The following is a 17,756-nucleotide window of genomic DNA, read 5'->3' as shown; positions in this document are numbered from 1 at the left end:
TAGTGGTACTTATCTCTGTGTATTGTAGGAATTCAATGAAATAATCCATGTCTAGTGCTTAGCATGGTACAGTAAGTCCTTACTTAACGTCACTTCCTTTTTTTTTTTTGAGATGGAGTCTCACTCTGTCACCCAGGCTGGAGTACAGTGGCATGCTCTTGGCTCATTGCAACCTCCACCTCCCAGATTCAAGTGATTCTCCTGCCTCAGCCTCCCAAGTAGCTGGGATTACAGGCATCTGTTACCACGCCTGGCTAATTTTTGTATTTTTAGTAGGGATGGGGTTTCACCATGTTGGTCAGGCTGGTCTTGAACTTCTGACCTCAAGTGATTCATCTGCCTCGGCCTCCCAAACTGTTAGGATTACAGGCGTGAGCCACCACCCCTGACCTAATGTCATTTCTTGATACATTCTTAGAAATCTTGACTTTAAGTGAAACAACATTTAATGAAACCAGTTCTTTTTCTTATCAACATTATAGCAACACGATGTTGAAGGAAGCAGTGTTATTTGAGGACCCACTGTATGTCCTTTCCCTTAAAGTTGCACTTTCCAAGAACCTGTCAATGACCTTAAGTGAGGACTCATCGTACCTGATACATAGTCACACCACTTGTAAATAGTAACTGCTGCTGTTGCCATTTATGTTAGCAGGTTGCTGCTGTTATGTGTTGTTACTGATGTTAATGTCTGAAATCATTTTTCTGAATTCAATTTTATTTAAAATTTTTAGTTACTTAGAAATTTATAACGAACGTGTGAGAGATCTACTTCGGCGGAAGTCATCTAAAACCTTCAATTTGAGAGTCCGTGAGCATCCCAAAGAAGGCCCTTATGTTGAGGGTAAGAGTAGATATTTCACAGCCATATTCGTTTTGCGATCTATGTAAAAATAACACTTTCAAAGAAAAAATGCAGCATAATGGTGAGCTTTTAAAAATTTATTTAATTTTAATTTTGGAATTTTGTTAGAGTAAGAATGACATGAACTGTCGCTACATGATGTTCAGTTAGTGAATTTCTACTTCACTGGCCATTTGCTGATTTTATGAGGCTTTCCAATAGATTTCCTCTGTTTTTAAGAAATCTCTGGAATTTTCTTTTCCAAATGTAAGGTAAGCTAAGCAAACCTGCAATCTGTCTCTCTAAATGGCACTGCATTTTTGCAGTGTATCTTTACTGACCCTAATGGTGATATATGACAATAAAGATATTCTGAACCTCTTGCCTCTTAGGAAGTGTGTTTGGAGGATTTCCTCTGTGGGTTTCGGCATCTGTGTTGTGATACGCTAGTCGTGGCACAGTCAGTTGTGAGGAATAACACAAGCAATGATGAGTACAGAATTGGCCTTTGCTAATTATTTAAGAATCGGCTGGATTTAAAACTGTCCTCTTAATGAAGCTGATCTTACCTCCTCTGTATAAGGCAACTTAGAATGGCTGGCCTGCAGGAATCACACGTAGAGACATGCTTTCATGTTCTTCATTTGTGTCTCTGTGGATGCAGGACAGAACTGGGCACAGGTTTAAAGATCTTCCTGGTTTTGGTTGCCTTCTTTTACTGGGAGATACAACAGGACCACATCTGTATTCTTTTTTTTTTTTTTCTTTTCGGACGGAGTCTCACTCTGGCGCCCAGGCTGGAGTGCAGTGGTGTGATCTCGGCTCCCTACAAGCTCCGCCTCCTGAGTTCAAGCACTTCTCTGCCTCAACCTCCTGAGTAGCTGGGATTACAGGCGTCTGCCACCGTACCTGGCTAATTTTTGTATTTTTGGTAGAGACAGTGTTTCACCATCTTGGCCAGGCTGGTCTTGAACTCCTGACCTCGTGATCCACCCGCCTTGGCCTCCCAAAGTACTGGGATTACAGGCATGAGCCACCATGCCCGGCCCATCTGTATTTTAATAAATTTCCACTTAAACTTTTGCCTTGTATGCCCAAAGCAAAGCAAGGTGGGCCAGTATGTAGTTGTTCTATGGGCATGTGGTATAGCTATTACTGTTAAGAGTTTTTAGCCTAACTCATGCCTTCATGTTTTCTGACAAGTGTCTTATCACATGTTAAAACATATAAAACTGATGGATGAAGAGACAGAATAACAAAAAAGGGCAAACATCCAGAATCTGACCTAGATACTTAGGAGAATTTAGTTTATAATCAATGTGCTATTCAAACCTTAGGGAAATTATTGGAGGGATTATTAAGCTGTCTAGGAGGAGAAAAAAGTAAATTGGTACCACAACTCAGTTTTACACCAGGATAAATGGTAACTAGACCGAAGATTTAAGTGTAAAAATATTAAATAATAAAATAACTATAAAAATCCGTGAGTTAATTTTTTTTTCCAGAAACCTGGAGGAAAGAAGGCTTTTAAAAACCTAACTTAAAACTCAGAAACCGTAAAATAAACAATGTTAAATTAGAAATGGTTAAACAAAGAATAGCAAAATAAAACATCATGCTTGACAGAAACACTGTAAGCAAAGTAAAAAGCTTAATTACAAAATAGGAAAAATATTTTGAATTCAAGTTTTAGACAAAGGACTTATTTTTCTACTATATAAAGAACTCCTATAAATCAGTAAGGACAGATTCAACAACCAAGTAGAAAAATGAACAAAGAATATGTATGACTAGGCTGTTCATAGAAATGGAAATACAGATGATTTTTAAATGCAGGAAGGAATGCTTAGCCTCACTCATACTAAGAGAAAAACAATATAAAAATACTTGGAGGTAACATTTGTCACCCATCTTTGGCAGATGTAAATAATCCTGATAAGACAGTATTGTGGAGGGTGCTGGGAGACAAGCACTCTTATACCTTGCTACTGCTGGGTGTAAATTGCCCTATATGGAGAACAATTTTGCAATTGTTATCAAAATTTTAACTGTCTAGAAATTCCACCTCTAAGAATTTATTCTGTATAAACATTGACAGGCATTTGAAAAGACTTATGTGCAAGACTATTTGTAGCAGCATTACTTAAAATTGGAAACCAAATATGAACAACTTCTGTAGTCTCCATGGTTAAATTGGTCATGGTACATGCATATGATCCAATCCCCTGCAGCCTTAAAAATGAATGAGGAAACACCTTAACTGATATAGAATGTTCTTTAATGTATTATTCCATTTAAAAGCAGGGTGCAAACTAATGCTTATGGTATGCTACCATTTGTATGTAAGGGGGAAAAGATAGTTATAGATAAATATGATTGCTTGTATATGTGTAGGTTATTTCTAGAAGGGTATGTAACATTTGGTTCCCTGACAGAAGGGGAAGTGGGGAGCTATAGCATAGGGACAGGGACCCTTTACACAGTGTAACTGTGTAGCCTTTGACTTTAGAACCATATGAGTGTTCCAAAAACATGTTAATGAAACAATGTTTTTAAACGATTTAAAAAATGCCATTGGATTTTGCATGGAGGCAGTGCTTTTTCATTTTTCTTCTATGTGCTATGACTAATGTTAATGAGGTTGATGATAATGTAATAGCTAACCTTTATCTTAAATACCTTATGTCAGAGGCCCCTAACTCCGGGCTACAGACTGGTACTGATCCATATCCTGTTAGGAAGTAGGCTGCACAGTAGGAGGTGAACAGCCAGGGAGCGAGCATTGCTACCTGAGTTCTGCCTCCTGTCAGATCAGTGGCGGCATTAGATTCTCATAGGAGCACGAACTCTATTCTGAACTGCACGTATGATGGATCTAGGTGGCATGCTCCTGATGAGAATATAACTAATGCCTTATGATCTGAGGTGTGGAACAAGTTCATCCTGAATCTGTTGCCCCTACCCCTCATCCGTGGAAAAATGACCTTCCATGAAACTGATCTCTGGTGCCGAAAAAGTTGGGGACCGTGGCCCTATGTGGTAGGTACACATGATCATGTGAGGTAACTGAGGCACAGTGAGGTGAAGCAGCTTGTCCATAACTATGTAAGTCCACAGCTAGTAAGCAGCAGAGCTGAGATTCGACCCCAGCCACCCAGCTCCCAGGTCTGTGTTACATACCACCGCCCTAGAGAGACAAGTGAGGTCTTCAGACGGGTCAGCAGATTTTGGAGTTGTGTATTATTTCATAGAGGGCAATTTGGTATTCCATTTTCTATATATTAGGGGGATTTCTTCAGCCCTTCCATTTTTTTTTTCAGATTTATCCAAACATTTAGTACAGAATTATGCTGACGTAGAAGAACTTATGGATGCGGGTAATATCAACCGGACCACCGCAGCGACTGGGATGAACGACGTCAGCAGCAGGTCTCATGCCATCTTCACCATCAAGTTCACTCAGGTAAGGGCAGCTGCAGGCCCGGCTGGCTCCATCCCTGAGGTCTTTACTTGCTGATTAGCACCAGCTGAGGACCGATCATTGTTGAACCAGGAGCAGCAGCAGGTAAAGGTGACTGACTGTCATTTTCTTGTTAATTAGAGTTGAACATGTGCTGTGTGCTGAGTTTCTCTGTGGTTACAATCACAGTAATTTGAAATATCCTGATGTGTACCCTTAAGAAATACTTAGCAGGCTTCCACCCTGTTCTAGACATAAAACAACTTGCTCTGTGCTTAATTAAGCAAAAGTTTTCATTGTTGCAAACTCTGTGGGATATAATGGATTGTGAGTCAGACCAGCTGGAAGCCAAGGTGAGTAGCTCAGTGCAGTGCATTACCCATTACCGCTCCATGGCACTCACCTTGCCGTGTTGATTATGATTATTAGAGTGATATTAAAGGGCAGCGAATATTTATAAGTACTAATGTAAGAATTCATTATGATCAAGAGGTTGAGAGCATCTTGAACATCTGTGGAAATTATTGAGGGTAAATAGTTTAACACTGAGGCCAGTAGAATAGATGAATGCAAAAATGAAGTGTCCTGTCAGGGTCTAAGTATATGCTAGGAACTTGGGGATGTCCTCATCTGTGTTAACAGTTGGACACATCAGATACAAAGAGGCAGCATTTTATTAATGAGGGAGATCAAAGAGCAAGAAAATGAATTGTCTAAGGCCAGTCAGAACAACTTGCCTTAAATTCTCCATATGTTAATCTTCTGTTAGACCTTTCCTTTTGATTTACTCAAGTTGATTGGTTTTTCTCCTGCTTTCTGGTTAGTGCCTGATTAGCATATGACCATCTCTAATTTTTTTATTTTTATTTTTTGACACATGATTTCACTCTGTTGCCCAGGCTGGAGTGCAGTGTTGTGATCACGGCTCACTGCAGTCTCAACCTTCTGGGCTCAAATGATCTCCCACCTCAGCTTTCCAGGGAGCTGGGACTACGGGTGTACAACACCACACCCAGCTAATTTTTTTTTAAGTTTTTTCTAGAGATGATGTCTCACTATGTTGCCGAGGCTGGTCTTGAACTCCTAGGCTCAAGCGATCCTCCCACCTTGGCCTCCCAAAGTACTGGGATCACAGGCATAAGCTGCTGGGCCTGGCCACCATCTCTCATTTCTAATAGGTTTATATTTCTATAAAAATATAGTAATTTGGGGGGCATTTTGGTTCAAAATGTAACACATAGATCTTTGTGAACATAAAATTTTGGTAGAATTCAGAAGCAAGGAATATAGTATTTAAGATTTTACATTAAAAAAAAATCTGTGTAACAAGATGTTTTAACATCTGATGATGGTTGAATGCTCTTTTCTGTACTTGTCTACATTGATCATATTTTGGAAAGCTTTTGTTCTTGGAAGGCTGGGATTCTAGATGAGAATAAAAGTTATTGTTTGTTTACTTACATTTCTCGGCTGAGTGCCACTCAGTGCCTAATTTTCTGTTCTTTCCACAGCCTGATTCAGCAGGGCTTTGTTGAGAATGGAAAGATTCTTCAGAAAGTTTAAGAATCATATACAGTAACTTCTTTTGCACTGGATTAAATGTGAGAAGTTTCTATAATCAGTATGAAGGCCAATAAAACAACAAAACTGAAAAATATTTGCCCTGAGAGATCTCAGTGAGGAGTGGAAAATAATTGGAATTCGTATCATGAACAACATCAGGGCCCTTTGCACCTCTTCAATTTTACTTTTTTATTTTACCACAGGCTAAATTTGATTCTGAAATGCCATGTGAAACTGTCAGTAAGATCCACTTGGTTGATCTTGCCGGAAGTGAGCGTGCAGATGCCACTGGAGCCACCGGGGTTAGGCTAAAGGAAGGGGGAAATATTAACAAGTCCCTCGTGACTCTGGGGAACGTCATTTCTGCCTTAGGTATGCTTACGCCTGGCTCCCGCCTCCTCTTTTTCCTCCTCTTTTTCCTCATGTGTAACATTTGTGTTGCAAACTGAGGTAATATCCTCAAGGTTTTATGAAGCAAAAGTAGAGGAAAAGAAATTTTACTAATTGTCCTTTTTCCCCTTTTTTTCTTCCTTTTCATAGCCGATTTATCTCAGGATGCCACAAACACTCTTGCAAAGAAGAAGCCAGTTTTTGTGCCTTACAGGGATTCTGTGTTGACTTGGTTGTTAAAAGATAGCCTTGGAGGAAACTCTAAAACTATCATGATTGCCAGTAAGCGTTTTAAGTTACTTTTCTGAGCATACAATATTTTCTGTGAATTAACTGTAAATATTTAACTTTAAAGTGTCTTATTAGGAAATAGCACCTTTTACATCTTAAAAAAGTAATGGTTTTTCTTTCTTGAAGAAAATCACCTCCTGTGATCCTGCTATGACTCAGTCTATAGTATCATCATTAGCTGTTATATCACCTTGCCATATTTTGGAAGCTGTGATAACATGCAGGAAGACTTTTCAGCTTTTCCTTGCTTAAAGTATAAGGTAGAAACTTACCTCATAGGAGAAAAATCATAGGAACACAAAGTAAAAATAACCCAACTTTGTTTTTTTATTTAAGGCAGTAAATGTGGAATTTAAAAGTAAGAATTGGGAGGGGAAAAAAAACCCAATGCATAAAACAAATAGTGTTAACAGTAATATGCTTTATGTCTATATTTCAGCCGATAACTGAAAGAAGCAGAATAGAGAACAAATGTAGAAAGGGGAGATAATTGCTTGGGAGAAGTCAGGACTTGTTTCCTTTCTGACTCTACTTTCCGTTCCCTCTTCCTCTCTTTCCTCTTCCCTTCCCCTCTCTTCATGCCCTTCCCATGCCTCATGCCATGTGCTAACTATGGAGCCACGGGATTTACCCTGGGTTGTACACCCACATGCATTTGTATAGTCACCTCAGCCTTAAAGTTGACTGGTGGTGGTGGAGGTGGGTAAGATTAACCAAGCTTTAAGAAGAGAATGGATTGATTGGTGACTCTTTTCAAAACATCATATTCTGTTTTTTTTTTTTTTTTTTTTTTCCAGATGGTAGACTTTGCCAGAACTTTTAGAAGTATTTGAATTCCTACTTAATGTTGAGATGACAAATAGTCTTTAAACCACCTTCTTACATTTTCAACAGGGAAAACTACCTGACTATAGGGGAATGTCTCATATCTCATTTTAGACTTGGTTAGGTGGTTGATTCTAGATTTGAGAAGAGCAAAATGACACTTTATTTTGTATTGTGAACACTCTTTCCTAGAAATGTTAGATAATTTTTCATATTCATTACTGTGGCAATGAATATTTAGTCTGTCCAATGACCTGGGGTTAATCTGACTTTTAAATTACAAACCAACTTTGTGCTAAATGAAATATGGAGTGCTGGGTAAATTATTTTTTGAATACATTCTTCACAGCCATTTCACCTGCTGATGTCAATTATGGAGAAACCCTAAGTACTCTTCGCTATGCAAATAGAGCCAAAAACATCATCAACAAGCCTACCATTAATGAGGATGCCAACGTCAAACTTATCCGTGAGCTGCGAGCTGAAATAGCCAGACTGAAAACGCTGCTTGCTCAAGGGAATCAGGTTGGGTTTTTCTGAGATTTATGGATAATTTTCTTTGAGTAATGGCGTCTATTTCTAGATCTTAATGAGACAATTTTCTCACTCATGCTATTGATTTGAGTAAATAAGTGCTAAGTAAAGCTTTGAATGAGTTAGCCAGTCCCTCGTTTACATCAACCTCTTGTTGGCCTTTACATTCATTATGGGCCCAGTGTGTAAGATTTTATTCACTAAATATGAAATGATTAACTATCTAATAGTTGTCAATTATGGATGGAAATGTAGTATGCAATAGGATTAATGGCATAATCTCTTGAAGTGGAAAGAAATTGATATGCTTAGAGTAGTATTTAAAATTTCACCCATGCATTTTATGACTTTAAAATGTGTTTTAACAGAGTAAAAGACTTGTTTGAACACCTTTCTGAATGCCTGTGTCATATCACCTATTAGAGAGGTGGTTCTGGTGGCCCAGCGACATATGTGTATTACACCTGTGACCTGGCTGAAATGCTGTCCCTGGGCCCTCGCTTGATTGTTGAAATAGTCTTATTTTAGGATTTGTTGGGATTCTAGTGAAGATTCCTTGTCCTGTGATTTTCTCAGTAAGCGTCCTGATAGTCTGCATGGTGTATGTACAGAGTTACATTCTGTGATGAATGGTGGAAGTAAAGTTCTGGTAGGCTTAGATATTGCCGTGAAGATAGGCAACCCTTGAAAGAAAATGAAGGATAGCTTTTTTAAATGTTGAAATGTTGATGTTAGATTGGAGTTGTCCTACTTTCTTAACTCATGAATGGATGTCTTAAGTATATCGTGAAAAGAAATGCTTTTCTTTAGTGCAAAGTGGTCCCTCTTGGAGCAGTGCTTTCCATATGGGATTATGTGGCACTTGAAGCTCTTGGCATCCCATAAATGTTTTGAAAATACTGATGGGATGAAAACCTCACTGAATTTCCTGTGTCCTGAAATGTACCTGGCAGTTCTTTCCCACAAGATGGTGGACAGCAGTTGAATAGGAATTGTTCATTGTGCTTAAAAATATCTCCATATGCATTTTACTCTATGGTGTGGAGCCTCCCTTGTGTGAAAGAAGTTGTCAGAATGAAGAGTCCAGCTCCATGTGATGAGGCCCTTATAACATGAATCACAATAGTCATTTTTATTTATACACCTTGTTATTAGAATCTTTTTCTTTTCTTTACCTTTCGATTTGGAGTCTCACTCTGTTGCCCGGGCTAGAGTACAGTGATGCAATCATGACTCACTGCAATCTCCATCTCCCAGGTTCAAGTAATTCTCATGCCTCAGCCTTCCAAGTAACTGGGAGGTGCCTGCCACCATGCCTGGCTAATTTTTTTGTATTTTTGGTAGAGACGGGGTTTCACCATGTGGGCCAGTCTGGTCTGGAACTCCCGACCTCAAGTGATCTGCCCGCCTTGGCCTCCCAAAGTGCTGGGATTACAGGTGTGAGCCACCATGTCCGGCCTGGAATCTTTTTCAATGTTTTTAAAACAGTGTTTACATAAAGTAAGAATTTAATGATGATTTGATTGGATCACTCAAATTACTATATGTGAAGGAAAGTATTTGGAAAATTCTAGGTGCAGTTTCTTGTGCTTAACCTTTTGTTAGGTTAAAAGAATGAAGGGAAAAAATATTAAGTTTTTTAAACTAAACTGAGGAAATCATTGGAAGAAGCCTTATATAGATCAAAAACCTTTAATTTATTAAAACTTTACATTTTCTCTGTAAAAAATGCCTTCAGAGATACTGGTATGTCATATAGTTACCTTATATTTTGTAGTCTTTTTTCCTTTTCCTTTTATGACCTATTACCACTGCTGTATTTAAGGGAGTATTTTTGTTGCTGTAATTTTGGGGGTGAGGATATAAAAGGCAGTTAAGTCTATTTCAGAACACATTGCAAATAAAATTTTTAATGTACAATATATTAAAAGAAAAATGTGAATCCAATTTAAAATAATTTATCATGCTATGAAGCTATAAATTGTTTTGAGACAATATAGGCTTATCCTAAATTAATTAAATTTATGAAGCTTAATAAAAACAGCAGGTGTTCTTAAATGTCCATTAAACATCTCTGTATACATTTTTCTGGGAGTATTGCTCTATTACTAGACTATTCTATCCCAGGTACTGCTGTGGTTCATTGAGAATGTTATTCAAATCTGAGTTCTATTTCTAGGCTTATTTTTTTAAGCACAGCTAAATAAAAATCAACTTCTGCTTTTAATAATTTTCTGTCTTTGCCATTGCAAAAAGTCGTGTGCATCAGAGTTTTTAAAGCACCATTTTAGTAAAGCAAAAGGTTTTGACATGTGTTTGATTCTTCTACTATGTAGATCTAGATATGTAGATATATATATCTACATATATCCTTTATTGAAGTATTATCCCCAAAAATTGCACGTTATATGTGTGTAGTTCACTGAGTTTTCATAAGCTAAATTCACCCATCTAACCTGCTTCTACCTTAAGAGACAGAGTACAGTACCAGTATCCTTGAAACCCCCCTTAATCCTTCTTTTCAGGAACTACTCCCCTTTCTCTCAAGGGTAGCCACGCTCCTGACCTCTATTTTGCCTGTTTTTGTTCTTTATATAAATGAAATCATGAAAAATATTCACTCTTTTGATCTCACTTCTTTCAGTCAACATTATGTTTGTGAGAGTCACCCATGTTGTTGCATGTAGTAGTGGATCCATTTATTCTCACTGCTAAGTTGTCTTCCATCATGCAAATATATTCCAGCTCATTTGTCCATTGTACTTTAGATGGGCATTTGGGGGGTTTCCTATTTCGGGCTGTTAGTGCTTTGTAGACTTTCCTCTAGGTGTTTTTAGTGAACATATAGGTACATTTCTGTTAGATTTTTGTCTACAAGTGGCATTGGTGAGTCAGAAGAAGTATATATGTTCAGTTTTAGTAGATATTGCCAAGCAATTTTCTAAAAGTAGATGTGCCAGTTAATAGACCACCATCAGTGTATAAAAGTGCTGGTTCAATTCTTAGTATTGCAACACTTGGTATTGTTCAGTTTTCATTGTAACCATCCTAATGGATATATACTGCAATCGTAGAATAATTTTACTTTGTACTTCTCAGGCTATTGATAAAGTTGAGTATTTGAATATCTTTTTTTTTAAAGTGTTCTCTTTTACTATATTTAAACATATTTTCAGATATTTCTACATTTAATTTGGCAGAGAGAAAATGTATCTTGACTCCCTTATCTCTCTTGAATGTATCTGGAGACAAGTAAATCAAACAGTATAGAAATGAAAAACACAACCAAAGGTGGGAAGCAAAGAGGATGATGGGAAAGGGAAGATGAAAGTAGAATGAATCACTCACTTTTGTAGCTGAGGTTAAAGATCAATTTTAAATAATAAAAGTATCATTATGTGTAAACTTTAAAGAAGACACATCTCAGATACCATCACAAGTAAAAATTATATGGTGTTTGTAAGAATGGACAAAGGGCTACCAGTGAATTCAAGAGGAAAGAAAGTGGTGCAGAAACAGCATTGTGTGAGCTTAAAAAAGAGCACTTTATCATGTCAAAGCGTGAACTCACAACTAAATCAGACATGATGCCAACTTTCATAAGTGAAGAAAACAACACAACTGTTGGAAATAGCAGGAGACAGAGCTATGCACATTTGTCACAGAAAACTTGAACTCTTCCTTCTCATTCTGTGAAAGCTCACATAGACAAAAGTAAGAACAAAGCATATTTACGTAACATAATGAAAATTTGCTCTAATCAATACAGACCAGGGAAAAGATTGCTGTTCATGCAACAGAAGACTACCTTCTTTGTTAGGAAAAGAAGTTCTATGAAAACGTAAGACAACATCACAACATAGCAGGAAAGGGAGCAAAGGATGTAAACACAATCCATAGAAATAAAGAGTTTCAAGTATTTTCTGTACATATGAAAGTATGTTCAACATCATTGAAATACAATAAATACAGATTTTAAGAATAGTGAAATGAGTATACATATACGTGTTCGTGGGTACATCAACCAGTGGACCTTAGATTTATGTATTTGGCTGTGTGTAAATGATACCTCAAAATTCTTTAAAAGCAGGATATCCTTTTCACCTGTTGGGCAAAGAACAAAATTGACTATATAGTGTATTGACGAGGGTGTGAGGCGAGGGGTGCCTGTATACGTTGTTGGTAGAAATGCTATTACTCCACTTGTGTAATAGTCTGTTTGAGGTAGTGTTACTTTTGATTTAACAGCATACGAACTTAATCTGAGTATTATTTGATAAGAAACATTTTTCTTCTAAAGATACACCTTGTAAATAATAATTTAATTGAAAATGGTACTTTTACCAATGATTTCCTTTAAAAGGCTTTAGGAAGGTCGTTCTTTACATGTGCTTAAAAATAGTGTTTCTTAAAGGGTGCTGGTCATGAGTCTTTGTGCTTCTGTTCGGTCACTGATTATCTACTGACTTGATGATGTGGCAGAAATGTTTCAGCTTTGATTATCAATAAAAGTCTCAACAATGGATTCTGTAAAATTACCCACGTTATAAAGGACTTTCTAATTGTTTTGAAAATTGTCAACCATATATAAACAATGCAGTAATACTAACATCTGCCGCTTTCATGTCTTCAATGAAAAATATTTATTAAGTACCATCTGTGTGCAAGACAACATGTTAGATGCAATGATGCATTGTAGTAACGTGCTAACAAAGCTTCCTTTTCTTCACTGAGGATGGATTTGACCTTGGGTTAACTTTCTGGCTTCATTCTATGCAAACCAGATAAAAGTGGGATGACACCTGTCTAATTAGGCAACATCCCTAATGACGAAAATGATGCCTACCTGGTGAATTACATCTGGATTAGGATGAACTACATATATACTGTTAATATCAGCTGAGAAGCCACAGCTCTGGGTTTCCTGGAGGGCAGTGACTCTTGTAACAGGGTGTGCCCCTTGTGGGGCCCCTGGAGGATGTGCCTGTGGTATTGTTGAAAGAGATGCTGGGTTCTGTGGGCATGGGCTTCTAACCAGGGTGGGTCCCGCCGATGCCCATGTGAATCTCGACCCCTCACGTGTGAATGGTTACTCAGGAAGGCCAAAGACAATAGCTCTGGGACATCTGTGAGGACTACTGCATAGACCGTCACGAGGACCTTGCCCACCAAGATGAACGCCTGTGCTGCCTTCTGGCCAGCTCTGCTTTCATTCAGTACACACATGCCAGGTGTGGCCCATGGTAGTCTTCATAGTTTGAACATTTAACTGTGCCGAAGAAGACCGCCTTGTGGGTATTTTTGTTTTATGAGAAATTGAAAAGTAAATAGTCATTTAAAAAATGCTACAGTCTCTGGGGAGGACAACTTGGCAATTGTAAAAAATAAAAACTACCCATATAGATGACTCACAAATTCTTCTTCTAGGAATTTATTCTATTGATAGATTCTATTCTATTTATTCATACATACTGTAGGCAATGGGCATAAGGATAGTTCTCCTGAAAGATTAAGAAAACCACATTTATGTTAATGGGAGAGCACTAACATGAATCATAGAAATCTATACAATGGAATATTGTATAACGAAATTGGAATCGTTAAAAAGAGTGAAGCAGTTTTTTATTTTTACTGAATTTTCTCTAAGATATATTGGTGAGTTAAAAAGGCAATATCCAGAATAGTGTTTTTATGCCACTTATATTTAAAAACACAACAAAAACATGCTTGCATATGACTAGAGTAACTGTAAGTTTACACAACCAAATTGGGAAAAAGTGATTGCCTGCAGGTAGGGTAGGAGGGATACTCTCTTTCTTTTTTCTTCCAAGAGACATCTTAGACCATGAGAAAAGGAGGCAGAATAGGAAGCACAGTGTCCCTGCCACTGAGGTCAGGGGATTTACATGTTACGAGTGCAGTTTAAGCCCCAGCCTGATTCCGTTTCCCTCTCATGTCTCTGTCTGCTTATCCTGCTCAGTTTTAAACTGATTTTGGTATTTATCATTCTCACATCAATCTTTACACTTCTTCGACAGGGATAAGGAAGTGGATACAGAGATTGTCATGTAGCCATGCCATATGGGGTATACCATCAGCAGTGAAAATAAATGCATCTCATTTTCATATATCAGCAAGGACAAATCTCAGAAGCCTGTGGTTGAGCAAGACCTAGGCATCGTCCCTTTTGAATGTTGTACTCTGTACATATTAAAAAAGGCGAATCCTTAAGATCTAGGGATTTAGATTGTGTTTGATTTTGGTAAAATGTCAGTATGTTACATCTTTCGCTTTGCTGATTTGTATTGCAAATGTAGGTTTACTGGGATGTCATGGTTTTGAATACTATGAGAGATGTATCCCATGGAGTAAAGACTTGGTGATATTCAACACTTTTTGGCAGGGTATAGGACATTACTTTTTACTCTTAATAGTTTCTGTGAAATTTTGGATAATTTTCTATATTCAGGGAAAAACCTAGATTATTACTGTTTATTAATTGCTGATTTCTTTTTGGTTTATATTGTAGATTGCCCTCTTAGACTCTCCCACAGCTTTAAGTATGGAGGAAAAACTTCAGCAGAATGAAGCAAGAGTAAGTGATACTTTGACTTATATTTTTAAATCATAACTTTTACTATTATTTTAAGTGCATGCTTTTTTAGGACTTGCCGTTTGAGATGCCTTCTTTTTCTTTATTGCACTTAGCCTCCCTCCCTCGTTGGTGATCATTTTTAAAGAAGCACGATAGCTGACATTGTATGTATTGCAGCACATTCTCTGCGGTTTAATAAATGGGATTTGTCTGGCACATGATGTTTAGTTAAATGGACATGCAAATCCTTCAAAGCAGTGAGGCTGCTTGGGTCATCAGAGTTGACTGGAGTCCCTGTTTGAGGGAGTCTGTGTTCAACATTTATGAAACAGTAGTCTTCCCCATGGGCTCAACAATGACCATCCTTTAGCTTTTTGTTGTTTCCAATGGGAAGAGTGGGGCTTGAGGAATCTCTGATTACTCTAGTTAGGTGCTTAGTTTCTGTGACGCTAGATGAGGTTTGAGATGGGAGAGACTGGCAGTGAGTAACCAAAGAGAGAAGAGATCTGGAGCTGTTATGGGCTAAAGCCAGTGTGTGTGCCCATGCCTTTGAAAAGCCAGTTTTATGACTGACCTGGTTCTATGCTTTTTTTTGTTTTTTTTTTTTAAACTTCTGTGAAAAGAGAAACAGACATTAGAACAATTTTTGGAGTCGATTTTCTTCATGGTGCTGAATGGCTAAAACAGATTGAAAAAGAAAATTGGATTCTGTTGGTAAAAGCTTTTTCAAGAATACACAATATGGAAGATAAAAATTGAAGTGTAGTTAGGAACTTGTTGACATGTCTAGGATAATTATGCTGATTAATATCCTGATAATAGCATTAGTAAAACATTAATTTTGTAATCCCTATTTTTAAATGAAATCTTATGTATTAATGCTTCAAATTCTAATTTTGAGTGCTATGATTTAAACTATATCTGGATATAGTCTTAAATTGTTTCTTAACAATAGTTTTCGTGAATACCAAATAAGTTAATGAAAACCAATAAACATATTAATTTGAATGTATTATACATGCTGTGACAGAAATGACTGCCTATTTTGTTCCTAACATTTTCTAAATTATCATCTAGTTTTTTGCTGACCCATTTTAATTGTTTGCAATTTGCTTGGTTATAAATCTCATCACCTGATCCCACTGTTAGAAGTAGTAGCATATGTTTGCATTTTTAAATTAATGTTTTAAATGGATATTATTTCATTTAAATACAACAGTAAAATAAATCCAAGGCATACTTACTTTTTCTAAGCTAAAATTGTTTGAATTCAAACAGGATTGATTTGCTCACATTTCTTCAATGAGAAACCTGTCTGTTGGTGAAATGCAGAATCATTTACTGTTGGGTGCTTTGTGTTCTCACATAAATTGCCAGTGGCAGTCTGTTAACCGATGAGTATAAATTAGTAAATTCAATACACCAGTCTTTTCCCCTTCCATAGGGAGAGAAAGCATAGGAATATTCCTTCTCTGAAAGCTTTTTCAAAACAAAAAGCCAGGAGAGCCACATGACTTTTATTGCTATCAGGAGTCTGTAGTGTTGGTATCACTCAAGTAATGAAATGAAGGACTGGAGTGTAGAACTGGTTTAAGATAAATCAGGACAGTCTTACCAAACCAGTGAAAACAAGCAGGCCAGGTGCAGTGGCTCACGCCTGTAATCTCAGCACCTTGGGAGGTTGAGGCAGGAAGATCGCCTGAGCCCAAGAGCTCAAGACCAGCCTGGGCGACATGATGAGACCTCCTCTTTACAAAAAATACAAAAATTAGTTGGGCATGGTGGTGTGCACCTGTAGTCCCAGCTACTCAGGAGTCTGAGGTGGAAGGATCACTCTAACCCTGGGAGGTAGAGGCTGTGGTGAGCCGTGATTACGCCACTTCACTCCAACCCAGGCGACAGTGTGAGACCCCATCTCCAAAAAAAACCCCAAAGACAACAACAACAACAACAAAACAAGCCAAGCACAGAGTTTGAGAGGCTCTTCCAGTCCTATTTCCTTTGTTTTTCATCAAGAAGGTGATAGATTTTGGCACTAATAACTAGTAAAAGAAGCGACATTATTTTTTTTTAAGTTAACTTAGAATTCCCACAGTCTTATTTGAGATAAATTGAGGACCCCTGAATGATTGACTGTAGGTGAATGAGATATATTTTGGTTTCCCTCTTGGATAAACCATCACTGCAGATACTTGTCAATAACTGATGTTTTCTTAAGTTTGCTGACTTGAATATCCTTTCCAGTTACTATACTTAATGGCATATAGAAAATCACTTTATCTTAGCGGTGAGAGTACAAGCAGATGTATTCTGTGCATTCGTATTGGCCTGATTAAATAGGGAAACTTACTGGGGAGACCAGGTAGCTTTAATGGGAGGGTGTCTGCTGCTGGGAATGAGGAGGTGGCAGGAATGATAAAGGTGCTGAAAGGAAAAGGCTTTCTGAAGCTACTGTCTTATAGACCTTGGTCTCTTCCTTTCCACAGAACACATTTTTCATTCATATTTTTCCTGCCTCTCAAGTATCACTTTTCGTTTCCTAATGAATTAATCACTAGGATCATTTAAAAAGTTTTAGGGAACAAACAAAACATTTCCCTTAACTTTGAGAAGCAGTTTCCAGCTGTGCTGTGTTCAACAGTTGAGCATGTTTTCTTCCCTAAGTTAGAGCGGACTGGAAAGAAGTGATTTTTATCAAAAGATTTTTGCTTTTACTAAGAGTCAATTAAAGAACCACCTTTTTTAAACAACAACAACAAAAAAGATAGAATGAGATTTATAAGCCCTATTAATTAGCTACTAAAGCAAATTATCTCCTAAAGGAAAACTACAGCATCCAAGGTGATTTAATCACATCTAATTAGAAATAAAAATAAATCACTATTTTTTAGAATCTAAAGTATTATCATGAAATATTAACAAATTTAGTGGGACGCTGTCATCCTTAAACTTGGAATTTTGGTTAATAATCCAAGGAAGCTGCTTTTATTGAGTACACCATGGAAAACACTGTTGTGAAATTCTAGGCAAATCGACAAATTTCTGTCCGTTCTTTCCTTTGCCATAATGTAGGTTGTAGGATGAAATCAGCTTGTTTTATTTATCTTTGGTGATGGCTCTTTCAGGGATAAAAGCCGGTATTTAAAAGTTGCTATCTCATTTAAAAAATTATAGTACATCTTTCCATGAGATATTGGAATTTGGAAACTAGAAGAAAATTATAAACTTTCTTTATGAACCAGTGACGTATATAT

The 17,756-nt window shown here is 37.4% G+C and overlaps 1 protein-coding gene across 4 annotated transcripts in view; it reads left to right on the top strand.

The window, feature by feature from the left end:
• Positions 1 to 17,756, top strand: part of KIF16B (kinesin family member 16B) — a 331,966-nt gene that overhangs the window by 72,749 nt on the left and 241,461 nt on the right. For all 4 annotated transcript variants that reach the window (XM_011979462.1, XM_011979461.1, XM_011979460.1 and 1 more), the window contains exons 6-11: positions 735 to 844; positions 4,165 to 4,307; positions 6,071 to 6,239; positions 6,408 to 6,539; positions 7,723 to 7,898; positions 14,437 to 14,502. In XM_011979462.1, coding sequence (XP_011834852.1) covers positions 735 to 844; positions 4,165 to 4,307; positions 6,071 to 6,239; positions 6,408 to 6,539; positions 7,723 to 7,898; positions 14,437 to 14,502 — 796 coding nt within the window. The remainder of the gene's footprint in view (positions 1 to 734; positions 845 to 4,164; positions 4,308 to 6,070; positions 6,240 to 6,407; positions 6,540 to 7,722; positions 7,899 to 14,436; positions 14,503 to 17,756) is intronic.

Source organism: Mandrillus leucophaeus, unplaced genomic scaffold (assembly GCF_000951045.1).
Source record: "Mandrillus leucophaeus isolate KB7577 unplaced genomic scaffold, Mleu.le_1.0 Scaffold202, whole genome shotgun sequence".
In the NCBI taxonomy this organism is placed as follows: domain Eukaryota; kingdom Metazoa; phylum Chordata; class Mammalia; order Primates; family Cercopithecidae; genus Mandrillus; species Mandrillus leucophaeus.
The sequence above is the reverse complement of the archived record's forward strand: the minus strand, read 5'-3'. Positions and strand labels throughout refer to the sequence as shown.